Genomic DNA, 11,584 nt, shown 5'->3' on the forward strand with positions numbered 1-11,584 from the left:
AAGTTGGAGAAACACGCACAAGCATTTTACTGTTTCGCATATTTGCGATTGAGCGCGACCGACTGCGTTGCGAACGCTTGCGATTGCTTACGACGGGATGACACACTGGCGTCATCCATCGGGCAGTCCGGGAAAACTTTAGATCAGCGTATAACTGTAGTATATTGCAGGCTAAAAAATGAAGACAGGCCATTTCCCGCAAAGCCCTTCACTCTTCCCAATTTAGCAGAACGAACGCTGGAGAGGAGGTTGCGTCCTCTCCAGCGTTGGCTCTGGTAAAGTGGAAAGAGCTAAGAACAACTTTTATATCACTCTTAGTCTTAACCTCTCCCCGACTATAGTTGTGGTCTACATGTCTTGCTCACTACCACCGCCAGGAGACTATTCGCGGCTTGCGGTCGACTAGAACACGTGCTTGCGAGCACGCCCGACTTGCGCTAGGCACTGAATAACAGGCTGAAGTTGAGCTAGTTGGTACATAATTTAGGTAAATGATCAGCTAGAACGAGAGGGACAAACACAGACAGGGAGAAACAGAGACAGCGGTGTGTATGTCTCTGTTTCTCCCTGTCTGTGTTTGTCCCTCTCGTTCTAGCTGACCATTTACCTAAATTGCGCTTGGCAAATGGCGTTCCCACATTTGAATGCCGGTGATCCCAGTGACTTACTGAAATATGAGTCGTTGGGTCGTTGTCTGGACCCTGCTTCGACGACTCGAGTTAGGCACCGAAAACGCTCAAATCAGAACTGCAGCTGTGCGCTTGCGCAAATCAAATCTCAGCGCGACCCGAAGGACCTTACCAACCCATACGCGACGGTGCAGCGGGCCACACGCAGCTAAATGCCACGGCCTTTTCCGTACATACATAGCGAAAGAGATTCAGGCTCTGATAGCATCGGATCACCAGAGCGAATTGTCGGTGGTCGACGGAGCGTTTTATACGCCGGACTTCGATTAAAGTCACCGCGACAGCCCCGCATGGAATTGTGACGATAGCGAGCGTGTGACAATACACGCAGTTTCCTCGAGCACTCGTAGTAAAGCTTCTTATCGGCGAGAACGTATTAAGCACAGGTATTTCTCTTTTTTTCTGTTACTCATTACTACAACCTCGGCAAAATTGTGACTAGACTTCGAAGGTGACTATCAAGTATAAACCATTTCCTGTCGGCTGTGGCCATTTGGGCTCTTACAGTAGAGAGTATTAGGGGGATATCAATTCGCTTTATTATTACTCTCACAGAAGTCACATGATGTATTTTATTTTCCTGTCCCTCATACACACCACATGTACGAGGATCGAAACTTCGGCGCGAAGGTTCATTCACACAGCCCCGTTTTCTTGCGTTACGTTACGATATGGGAGCTTAGGTCTGCTTACAACAAGAGGCACCAAGATTGTATTTCTTATGACGCACGGCGACAACTTTAAGAAGCAACTCTGCGCGGGACATTCGATGTACGGATGTCCCGAACGTTCATAATGAATCGCAACAAAACGTGAACAAACGCGCTTGTGAGGATGGGTCTTTGCTATGTCAATTATCACGACGGCACGCACATAGACGTGTATCTTCCCGAGCTGTCCTATTTGCCTCGGAGCTCTCGCTCACGCACTATTTTTATATCTTTACACGGCGCTGTCGCGGGTATAGGAGGTATTCACTGGACACCATATTTGAGGGCGATGTTTAGAGCGCATGCTCAGAAGGAGCTCACATTAATAGCCTGCTAAGACCGGCAAGCTTGATGGTGCTAAATGCACGCTCCAAAAGCACTGCGGAAGCTCGCCATTAGCACGCGCTCAGCAGCAGCGCACACGGATATGGCCGCCAGGGAATACTCCCTATAGACGCCATATCTGAGGGCGCCGTTTAAAGCGTATGCACATAACGAGCTCATATGGTGTGGAATGCACGTTGTCAAAGAACTATGGAAGCACGCCAGCAGCACGCGCTGCAGCAGTCGAGCACACAGCTATGACCGCCACTCGCTATGGACGTTTTTTGTTTCCTTTCATTTTCAGTCACGTGGGTTCCGTATCTGGTATGCGGGACGAAAAAATAATAAAACATTTCAGTCCGGAATATGGGAGATAATATAGGTGAGGCAAAACTTGAATGCCTGACAATCACGCATTTGTCGTGAACACTTTCCAGTGGCACGGAGAGAGCGAAATGATTTTTCCGCGCATACCATAAATTACGACATTCGAGATGGCTCCGCCCCTTGTAGAAAATCTGTTATCCGAGCAGCCACGGAAAAGGTCAATACTCCATACCCAGGTTTAAAGATGCAGAGCCGATCGCCCGACCCCCAACATTCCCGATCGCTGTAAGAAGCGAGTCCTGACCAAAGGGAGGGCCATACGCACTAGCGCTGGAAGTGGCACCGGTCAGGTTATTTATATTGTAACGGGGTGACCAGCTCTAGCAGTTTGTAAATTACTCATCCATTACAATCACTAACAGCTTAACGAACGCGTTGCGTGGCGACAGCCTATTCGGTTGAGGCATCAGCCATTAAGATCGAAGGACGAACCACGGAGCAAGAAGCGCGAGCATGAAGCCACGACTTCTGTTTCTCAGACTTTGCAAAAGTCGCCTTTTGCGAGCTGCCATATTTGTCTGCTGGGCTGTGGAACGCTTTCTGAGCATGCGCTGTTGGTATGCTGCGCTGTATATCAGACCCTGCGCGTGGGTCCACAGCTCAGTGACTCAGCATTTTTACCCTGTGTGATAAGCGAGGCAAAGGTTGTGAAAGGAACGTGGTGAAAACTTGCTGGCAGTACGCAACACCCAACGGCACGACGCACACAGTTGTGGCGGTGTGGCTGTAAGCGGATTTCGGTCTATAGTGTACGAACCGAGCTACTCTCGAGTCGCGCCGGTGGAGAAGTCGAGCAGCCCTTGACCCGATAATCCGGCTCTGCGCCCTTGCTCCAGTGGTCGCCCAGATACACGCGTCCGAATATGTAAATCCCCACTGAATTCCGTCGCTGTGCCGGTCGAGAGGGCACTGTGGCTGCAAGTTTGGCCTAACCGTCGACTGCTCCTCTAAAACGCCGGAACAGCCGGTGCGCAGATCGGACCGGGCTGAGACCCGCGGGTTCTTCTCTAGGCTCTCACTTCGGGCGCCTTCTGGTGCGCGTGCCTGCATGTTGTTGATAATAAAGTAGGGATGTGCGAATACCGATTCGAATGGAATGGCACTGCGCAATTGATAACTTTCACTGTAGAAGGGAAAGCGAGGACAACCTCAGTTTTATTAAGAGTGTTAAAGCTAGGAATGACGCTGCGCTTTTCTATTCGAATCAGTACTGGTTATTTATATTTTTAATACTTTATACTAATAAGGGGGCGAACGCGTGCGCCTACGTTCGCCGTATCCTTCCTTCGACGCTTCAGTTTTTGTCGAATCGCCGAGGGGAAAGGCAAAACACAAATAAGCAATGACCAAGCAGGCTCACGGACAGGAAAAAGAGCAATGGCGGTACGTTTCACTTGGCACTCATAACGCACAGGGTCACCCCCACGATTTCGCCCACAAGATCCGTTGTAACTATTGCCGCGACGCAGCCGACGGTGTAGGGAACGCACCCGTGGCCGAACGGTTATCGCGCTTGCCTTCCACGCAGAAGGCCAGGGTTTGGTTCCTGGTCGCGTCTACACATTTTTGTTGACGCTGTAATGTGATGCTCTGCTCAATTCGAGAACCGTTTTGCTGATTCGAGGTTAGAATGTTCTACGCACCGAACCTTCTACGCCGAATGTTCCAGAAGCCCACGCGTGTACAAAAGGGGCTCCGCGTGGCAGGCCGGCACTCAGTCTCGCTCCAGCGCTCGATCCTGCTGCCTCGCCGACATCGACGCCTGCGACGCTAACTTACTTCTCTATTGTTTTGGGCACAAGTTCGCCTCATTAAACGTTTAGTTTTTTTCAGTTATTCTTCACTTCATCATTCCTGACACTATAGTCACCACTTCTCTGTCGTCGGTGCTCCGTCGTCTCAATACCGTTAGGTCCGGCGCCGCAGGCCGTCGTGTATATGGGCTACTTGCCTATCGGCGGCTTGGCGATCACTCCAGCGTCTAAGAAATCCCGCTTGAGACACAGGGCATTTTTCTCGCGTGAAGGCGTCGCTTAGGAGTTGTCTCATGGTGCGAAATAAATGCTGCGTGAACTTGCCCGTAGCAAACGATGAATGGCAGCTCGCAGGTGGTCATTGTATGCATCCTACGTTCACTTTCCGAATCGACAAACGGCGCGTGCGCTGGGCTGTGGATGCGTACACATGGAAGAGTTGTATAGATCATTTTCGCATTTCGCTGACTTTGTACTATCGGGGAAAAATGAAACGCGAACGGAGGAGCGCGTGGCTCGCGGTACAGGCTGCGCCGCCTGGAAGTGAGCCCAGGAGCGAGGGTGCGTGGCCTACTTCGATGTGTTCACGCTCCTCGATTGGCGCTCCCCCAGCTTCGGCAGTGCACCTCTCAGTGCGCTGAAAGCTGTCACCGCTATCTTTGCCTGCTCGGCGAGTGCGGCGAGCTTCTTTGCACCGCATGCGCTGAGCCAGCGAAGATAGCGGTGATAGCTTTCAGCGCACTAAGAGGCGCACTGCTGAAGCTTGGGGAGCGCAGAGAGAGGGGCGTGAACACGTCGGAGTAGGCCACGCACCCTCGCTTCTAGGCTCACTTCCAGGCGGCGCAGCCTGTACCGCGAGCCACGCGCTCCTCTGTTCGCGTTTCATTTTTCCCCGATAGTACGTGTCGCGAGAAAAGTATGTGGCAGTGCCATAAATGTTCAGGTGAACGCTCCAAGGTTCAAGAGGGCGGAGATATAGAACTGGCGAAAGCTTAACAGAAACACTAATCAGCGACAAGTGCGCCCGCGGGTACGTTTTCTCTTTACGTAGCATGACCAAGCAGTTGACTTATGGCGGTGTGTACAATAAAAATGTAATAAAATTTGATACCGTAACAATAAAAGAATGCAGACTGGAGCAATTAATGCCGGCGCATCAGAAATTGAAAGCAGTGTTGCGGAACATTTTTGAAAACATCAAACTTTGCTTCTATTGTTTTCTCGATAAGTGTATGAGAAAAGTAACGTGAAAGTAAGTGATAACGTAATAACAAGCAAAGTAATGCGTTACTTTTCAGCGAAAGTAATTTTTAACGGTAATTCATTACATTCGAGGCTCGGTCATTCGTAATTGGAATCCATTACCTTTTCCAAGTAACGGGCACAAGTCTGAGGCATACCCTGTTTGACCTATATAAGATACCCCAGCTTATGCTCCCAGCGGACTTGTACGATAATCATTAGAAGGAATAAAGTTACTCGTAATCGATTACTTTTTTGAGTGATTTTGTAATCATTTGATCGCGTTTATTAGGAAGTATTCACAAAAGTAATCTGATTAGTCTTGGAACTGCTAATTTTACTTGTAACCGTTCTTATTTTTCCGTCCGTATTCTAACGGCGCCTTTCTTCGTAAAAGTTCGATATCACGGAATCCTCGAACACAGTCTCAGGCAGGAGGTTAGTTTATCAAGATGGACGGATTAAGAATATAGGTAGGTCATAAATCGGTGATTCTAATCCAATTTTGGACAGTACGAGATACCCGTTTTCAAACCGACAGAAAACTCTCGTCAATTTACAAACCTGGAATAATCGGAGCTTTGACACTCACTTTTTCGTGTAACGGCCAATAACGTTTCGTTTCGAGTATTCAGGTAACCGAACTGAATACTTTCTAAGCACGAGTAATTGTAATTCTCATCGATTACTTTTTTTTTCCGGGTAACGTGTTCAAGACTGGCTATGAGCCATCCCAGCCAAGTTGGGGCCGTACCACGTGACTATACACCAACTCATGTTTACAAACAAACCGGAGCGCCCCTAGCGGACGTCACCGGCGCCGCGCATGCGCCGTGGATGGTGGGCAAGAAGCCCGCCGTCGCCCATAAACAAACCATTGAATTGCGTTGTTGTCGGCGTCGGTGGGAGTCCCCGTGCTCTTTTTCGCGTTGGAATTGTTGATTCTACGTCCTCCTAACAATGTCTGACTGCTTGAGCGGCTTCAGCAAAACTATCGAGGCAAAACTTTGCCTGAATAATGTGACTAGCGGCGATTCATTTCACGTGGACGCCGCAGAATGGGCGCTAAAGCCTGACTCCCACGTCGAGATTCTGCTCGCTATTTTCAGTCGCGACGTCGCTCGGACTGCAAAAGCGTGGACCGTAGCTGAGATGGTGGACATCGATACTGAAAACCTCAAGTAGAATCGGGCATTACAAGTCGGTGATGGCCACTGGTAACAATGATTAACAACTTCTTGTATCTGTTTACACTTAGCCGACTTACCCCAACCAACTTTCAAAAGTGTTTTGAGGCCTGCACTTAGTTCTTATCGCAATTACCGGGTCAATGTTTGGTTTACGAGCCGCTGTCGTTTGAACGAACTGACGACAAAAAGCAGCCAAGTTTGAAAGAGCAGACGACAGTTGGAACGCACGCGCAATGGAGTACGGGCAAGAAGCACCGCGTCCCGCGTCAACAAACCATTCGAATGTCACGTTGTCGGCGTCTGTGTGAGTCTGCATACTCTTTTTCGCGTTGGAGTTGTCGATTCTACGTCCTCATCGCAATGTCTTACCACTTTAATCGCCTGAGCGAAATCATCAAGGCTCGTTACGCTGCTAAACTTTGCATAAATAATTTGACGTGCGGCGATGTATTTGCATGACCGCCGCAGAATGGACGTACAAAACCATGATGAGACTCTTCTAGCTATTTTCGGTCGCGACGACCCTCGTGCTGCAAAAGTGTAGAAGGCAGAGGCGATGATCGACGTCGATACTGAAAATCGGAAGCGGGAACAGACAAAGCGTAACAAATAGGTGATGGCCACCGGTACCAATGATCAACATCTTGTATCTACTGCTTACACCGAGCCTTAAGTCTTTCGAGGCCTGCAGTTACTTCTTATTGCAATCACCGGGTCAAAGTTTGGTCTACGGGCCGCTTTTGTTTGAACGAGCAGACGACAAAAAGCAGACAACTTTGAAAGAGCAGACGAAAGTTCGAACGATCAGGCGGCCGTGTGAATTTGAAGACGCACTGAATCCGTGGGTGGTCCGGACAACTTGGGGGTTTTCTCTCGGTCATGTTGGAACAAAGCAAATACATCTGGCGACTACAAATTGTGGCCCGCACACGCAATCGTAGTTCGACAGCGTCAGGTTTGCCCTTTTCACGGCTGCTATTGACGTTCTCGGACGAACGGAGGGTGCAAAAACACATGAAAACTGATCTTCAAACCTTCCCAGACTCTCTTTGTAAAGCCCCCATCGCAGCATTTTGACGAGAAGGCAGCTTTTGTGTCTCGTTTCTTCCAAAGGAACACAGGAATGCATGTCTGGCACGGCGACTTCTGCCCACCGCCCCAGACCGGAAGTGCGTCCGGCGCGCCACCACCGCGGCGTGACGTAGGAGAGTTGAGTTGGTGAATACGCTCCCCTCGCGTGGCTGCGACACTCCCGTCTCCCGACGGTCACGTGACGTTCGCATGGCGTCCGATCAGCTTTGATGGCTCGAAGTGTCCTCCTCGGTCTATCGTCGAGGTGAAAGGGAGTGTGCAAACCGCCGACGCCAAACCGACAGAGTTTCCTCGCTTGCCACCGGAACCGGTCAAGGCAACGCGACTCGTCGTCAAGGGCTGTTCTTCGAGAGCGCGTTCGAAGAGCCGAGAGCAGAGACGGGCCGGTGTCGTTACTGAACCCGCTCATTAGGCAGGCCGCGCGTACGGCCTGGTTCCTCGGAAACACGCGGGCGTATAGGGACCATGCCCCCATGCGGGGAGCGCACCAGAAAAGGACAAGAGAAACGGTGAGGCTCAAAAACGAGCGATCTGTTCCAGTCGGCCGACCCGCCGCTGTCGCGGATTCCTTGCGGAGGTAATAAGCGGGTTTCCGACTCCAAAAAAAACACACACACAAAAAAAAAAAAAAAAAAAACCAAAACGTCGCGAGGCTTTTTTTTGTTTTATTATTGAATGAAGAGGAGTGCCGTAAAACTATGGGGCTAGCGGGACAATCAAAAAATTAATAAAAAAAAACCTGTACTCCGTTTATCGCTGGGCTCACAGTGCGGTGGAAGCTTCGTGCTCGTTGGACCAGTCATGGGTCTATCTTCTGTCACGTGATCAGGCTAACCGCCCATAGCCACGCGCAGAGGGCGAAGTCGGGTGATGAAAGGGAACAGCTTGATCGGTCCGGCGAGCCCGTACCACCCACTGCACTGTCAGCTGAGGGTAGCATTCCTGGAACAAAAATCTAGACAAGCATGGAGACAAGAGGAAAAGAATTCCCCGTCGTTGCTAGCGAGAGAACTAAAAAGAAGCGGGCGTGATTAGACGATGCGCGGGGGTCTGGGTATCAAGGGGAGTACCGCGAGCTGATCCGACGCGACGACAAAATATTGCGGTGCCGCCGAAAATTTGAGGAAAGGTGGAATCGCCTCGAGGGGAGGGGGGAGGCGGGGGGGGGGGGGGGGGGGGGGGGGCGACTGCCTACGAGTCTCCGCGAACGAACTCTATCTTTTTTTTCTTAAATATATTTTAATATTTTGTATGGTAGCTACGTTCTTCTGATTTTTTTGCAATGTTTCCATGTTGTTTTATTTAGTCAATGTTTAGTATCACTCCATGAAATGGGTCTGTGAGATGACAGCCATTATTATCAGCGAAGAAGCCAACCGACCCTAGCACTATCCCTTTGCAGCGAGCGGCCTATCCTCCTTGCGTTGTTTTATCGCCAGCTTCGTCGCAATGCATTCCAATTTTGGCAGTGTAGCTTTCTGAGAATGGCCACTGTTCAGGGGTTCCAATTAAATTAGACTGCACGGTCGAAATGGCATTTCAACAATGGACACTCATCTTTATCTGCCAATTCCATAACCGCCCCCATGAAGAGTTCACCTTTCCCCAAACTCCGTAACATGACCTATGTCGCGGCGGTTTACTTGCTGTGACACAAACCTCAGCGCCGCACCATGCCGCACCATGCTGTAGTTATTTTTATTTTGATGGGCATATACAAGTTTAAGCAAACCTTGGATACAGTAATCTGTATCCGAGCGTCTAGAAAGCTGTGGTCTCTGCGAAAGATTATGATACACTGCACTCCTGAAACGGAGCTAATGGCGTATAAACCTCTAATCCGTCCTTGACCGGAATAACCTGACATCTTATGGGACCCCCATTCGCAATCATACATAGACCAGTTGGAGTGGGGTCAAAAAACATCGCTTAGGTTCCTTTCAAATTCATATGGCAAAAAATCGCATGCTTCAACGTTTTATGCTGCGCCTGGACTGCCCGAGTTGTCATGTCGTAGGAAAGTAAAGAACTTAATATTTTTCATAACATATTACATAAAAAAACTGTTCTTTTTAATTTTGATGTCTATTTTTAGCATAGCGTGAGCAGTTACAGAAGACACAAGCATGAGAGACTGATTCGTGAGTTTCGTTGCAGGAAAGACGTTTTAAATATTCCCTTTTTTTCGGGTGCTGTTTGCGGGTGGAATTAGTTGCCCTGCAGCATGACGGGTATTGTCTCTTTTGCTACATTTTCTAGTACAATTGATGAACTTTTCTTCGTTAGAATGGACTCAAATGACTAAACTGATTACTCGTTTTCCTGAATGTTTATGTGTATTTATTTACTTTGCTGACTTTTTTTTATTTTTTTCCTACACCAGGCCTTAGCCTTCAAAAGTTGGCCTGCAGTATCTTCGAAATAAATCAAGAAATAAAACCGTCAGTCTAAGGTATCATATCTGTGTGAGATGTGGCCGGACCAATACGCCGTCGCACTGCCATTTGTGAACGCGCCAATTACAACAGGATTGATCGCCTCTCTTTATGACATTCCCAGCCTCCGGACTGCGACGACGTGAGGCACAACCTCCGACGTCGACGTGACGTGGAAGCCAAGGGCGACCTCAAGGCCATGGAGAAGCAAGAGCAGGACGTTCGCGACCTCAGCATCGAGGTCTTCTCCGGACTCTACGTCAACGAAGTCTCGGACCTCGAGGACCCAGAAGGTTCGTTGCATTGCGTCTGAACCAATGTTGATGAACGCGGTAGAAAGAGTAGTAGTCAACGTTTCAAGGAGAGAGAAAAAAAAACGCAGCAACTCAAATTTCTCACGTTCTACTCCTATCTCTTGCCATATTGTCTGCTGCAGCTCGTAAAAAAGCACGACAGTCTCCTCCCACAAAGCCCTTCACTCTTTCCACTTTAGAAAAGAAAACAGTGTAGTTGAGAGGAGGAAACCACCAATCATGGCGAGTAGAGAGCTTTGTGGAAAGGTCCTGTCCTGCGTTCCTTAGCCTGCAACAGTATATAGTTTCTTGGAGTGTTCTGTCCTTCTACCGGGAACGCACTTTTTATGCGGTAAATTATTTGAGAAGCGGAAATTTATGTTCAGGAGCAATCTTGAGATATTGTGAAGATTTTAGAGCGAGAGGGCCATCTATCTGACTTTGAGATTTGGCGATATCGGTTTACGTGTAGATTCATAACCCGAAAAGCTTACGTGCATCGCGCAACCTTGCACGCAGAAGCGATGTGAATAAGTGAGTTTATAAAAAGAAAATCACAACAAAAAAGAAAAGAGGAAAAAATGCGTAACGGGAAGCTCGATAGCGGAACCATCTTTCTTGTTTCGCTTAAGGAAAAGGAAATCAAGAGTTGTTGAGAGGACGAAAAGGCGCCTAAGGTGCCTCCTGACGTCTAGCAGTCGGGATTAGAGAATCTGTCAGAGGCTCGTAGCTTTGAGGAAATCAAAGATGGCCCGGAATACCTTGGTCCCGGCCACTCGTGGTCCTTTCGGAGAAAGGAGGCTGGGAATCCTGGGTGCCGATGCTACTGCCTGCATGCCACTGCCTTTGGAGATCGTTCCTTGATCTGTTGTGTTCTGGGCACACCTCCCACAATGTGCTGTGGACCTTCTGCCATGTCAGAGCCGGTGTGTTTCGTGTGTCCTGACCGCGCGTTTCCTTTTCCGTGTCCCCGCGAACAGTGAGTGCCAAGCCGACCTCGTCGGCCAGCTCGTCGGACCACGACTTCTGCGTGTCCTCGCGCAAGTTCGCCATCGGCATCGCCATCGCGGGCGTGCTGCTCATGCTGGCCGTCATGCTGCTGGTGGCCTGCATCCTGCACCGCCGACGCCGCAGGAAGGGCTCCAGCACCGCCGGAAGCTCCATCTACTCCGGACCATACTCCAACCACGCCTACTCCAGGGACTGAGCGTCGCGGGCTGCCTTCACTGCGGGCAGGGCTCACCGCCAGCCAGCACACAGCTGGACTCGTGTTCTCTCTGACCCTGCCTGTCTGTCTTCCCGGTTTTCAATTTTTTTTTTATTGTGGGAGGGGGGGGGGGGGGGAGGGTTAATGAAGCGCATGGGATGATAGTTGGGGGAGGGGGGGGGGGGGTGGAGGGGATTAAGGAATTTAGGAGCTCCGTGTTACAGCTGTCCACGGGGGGATCGAGACGAAGGACATTGTGAT

General features: G+C 49.7%; 1 protein-coding gene across 1 annotated transcript in view; it reads left to right on the plus strand.

Annotated features, from left to right (window-relative positions):
* The window catches only part of LOC8029247 (cuticlin-1), a 126,908-nt gene extending 115,585 nt beyond the window's left edge, over positions 1–11,323 (plus strand). The window contains exons 9-10 of the mRNA XM_042290323.1: positions 9,948–10,116; positions 11,097–11,323. Coding sequence (XP_042146257.1) covers positions 9,948–10,116; positions 11,097–11,323 — 396 coding nt within the window. The remainder of the gene's footprint in view (positions 1–9,947; positions 10,117–11,096) is intronic.
* Positions 11,324–11,584: the final 261 nt, after the last annotated feature.

This window comes from Ixodes scapularis, unplaced genomic scaffold (genome assembly GCF_016920785.2).
Source record: "Ixodes scapularis isolate PalLabHiFi unplaced genomic scaffold, ASM1692078v2 PGA_scaffold0__279_contigs__length_252992795, whole genome shotgun sequence".
Taxonomy (NCBI): domain Eukaryota; kingdom Metazoa; phylum Arthropoda; class Arachnida; order Ixodida; family Ixodidae; genus Ixodes; species Ixodes scapularis.